The following is an 803-nucleotide window of genomic DNA, read 5'->3' on the forward strand; positions in this document are numbered from 1 at the left end:
ACCGACCCATCACTATTGTGAATATTCAGCTCGGAGCAAAGTTGTGTCGCAGACGAATCAAACGGTTGATTCTGAGAACCGGAAGTACCACCTCATGTTATTTCCTCTTTTCTCAGTGTCTTTGTTTGGACAAAAGTTCATTCTGACTCTTCTTCCCGCCACAGAGAGAAAAGTGACTCTGACACTTTGACAGTAAAATAAGAGTAATGTTGTTTTACCGCTCACCTGCCTCAGACTTCAGCTTCCCTCCTTCTGCTCCGTCGATTCAAAATGGAGTCTGAACTTTCAGTTTCACTTTTACCCGCCGAGTCTTACAGGAAATCACGTGTCTGTGTACGTGTCTGTGTGTGTGTGTGCGCGCGTTTGTGTGTGCGTGCGTTTGTGTATGTGTGTGTGTGTGTGCATCTGTGTACGTGTGTGTGTTGTTCACCAGTAAGAAAAACAAAATAAGGTGCGATGTTTCACAAAAGAACAAGGACATACACGTCCATCAACCTTGATTTGGAAATGAAAGACATGAGAAACATGTTAAACATCTTATTTATTTTAAAAAAGAATATTTTTTTCTTCCACATGTTGGAAACACCCACAGAGCAGCAGGAACTATTGTTGAAGGACTTCCTGGGTTTTGAAGTGTTTTTATTTTATTTTATATATTTTAATTGTAAATAGATTATTGTATGAAAAAATGATAAATAATGAGTTTTTCAAACGTATCAGGGATTTACTTTTCAGAAAAACTGATGCTCAGCTCAGCGACCCTGGAGTGATGGTAATAAATAACACGGAGCAAACTGGGCAAG

General features: G+C 39.5%; 1 protein-coding gene across 1 annotated transcript in view; it reads right to left on the reverse strand.

Moving 5' to 3' along the window:
- Positions 1–724: 724 nt before the first annotated feature.
- Positions 725–803, reverse strand: part of LOC147817234 (NACHT, LRR and PYD domains-containing protein 3-like) — a 1,401-nt gene continuing 1,322 nt past the window's right edge. Inside the window, exon 4 of the mRNA XM_087171331.1 lies at positions 725–761. Coding sequence (XP_087027457.1) covers positions 725–761 — 37 coding nt within the window. The remainder of the gene's footprint in view (positions 762–803) is intronic.

Source organism: Seriola lalandi, unplaced genomic scaffold (genome assembly GCF_002814215.2).
Source record: "Seriola lalandi dorsalis isolate HSWRI2012SDOR001 ecotype SW California unplaced genomic scaffold, Sedor1 jcf7180002054984, whole genome shotgun sequence".
Classification (NCBI taxonomy): Eukaryota; Metazoa; Chordata; class Actinopteri; order Carangiformes; family Carangidae; genus Seriola; species Seriola lalandi.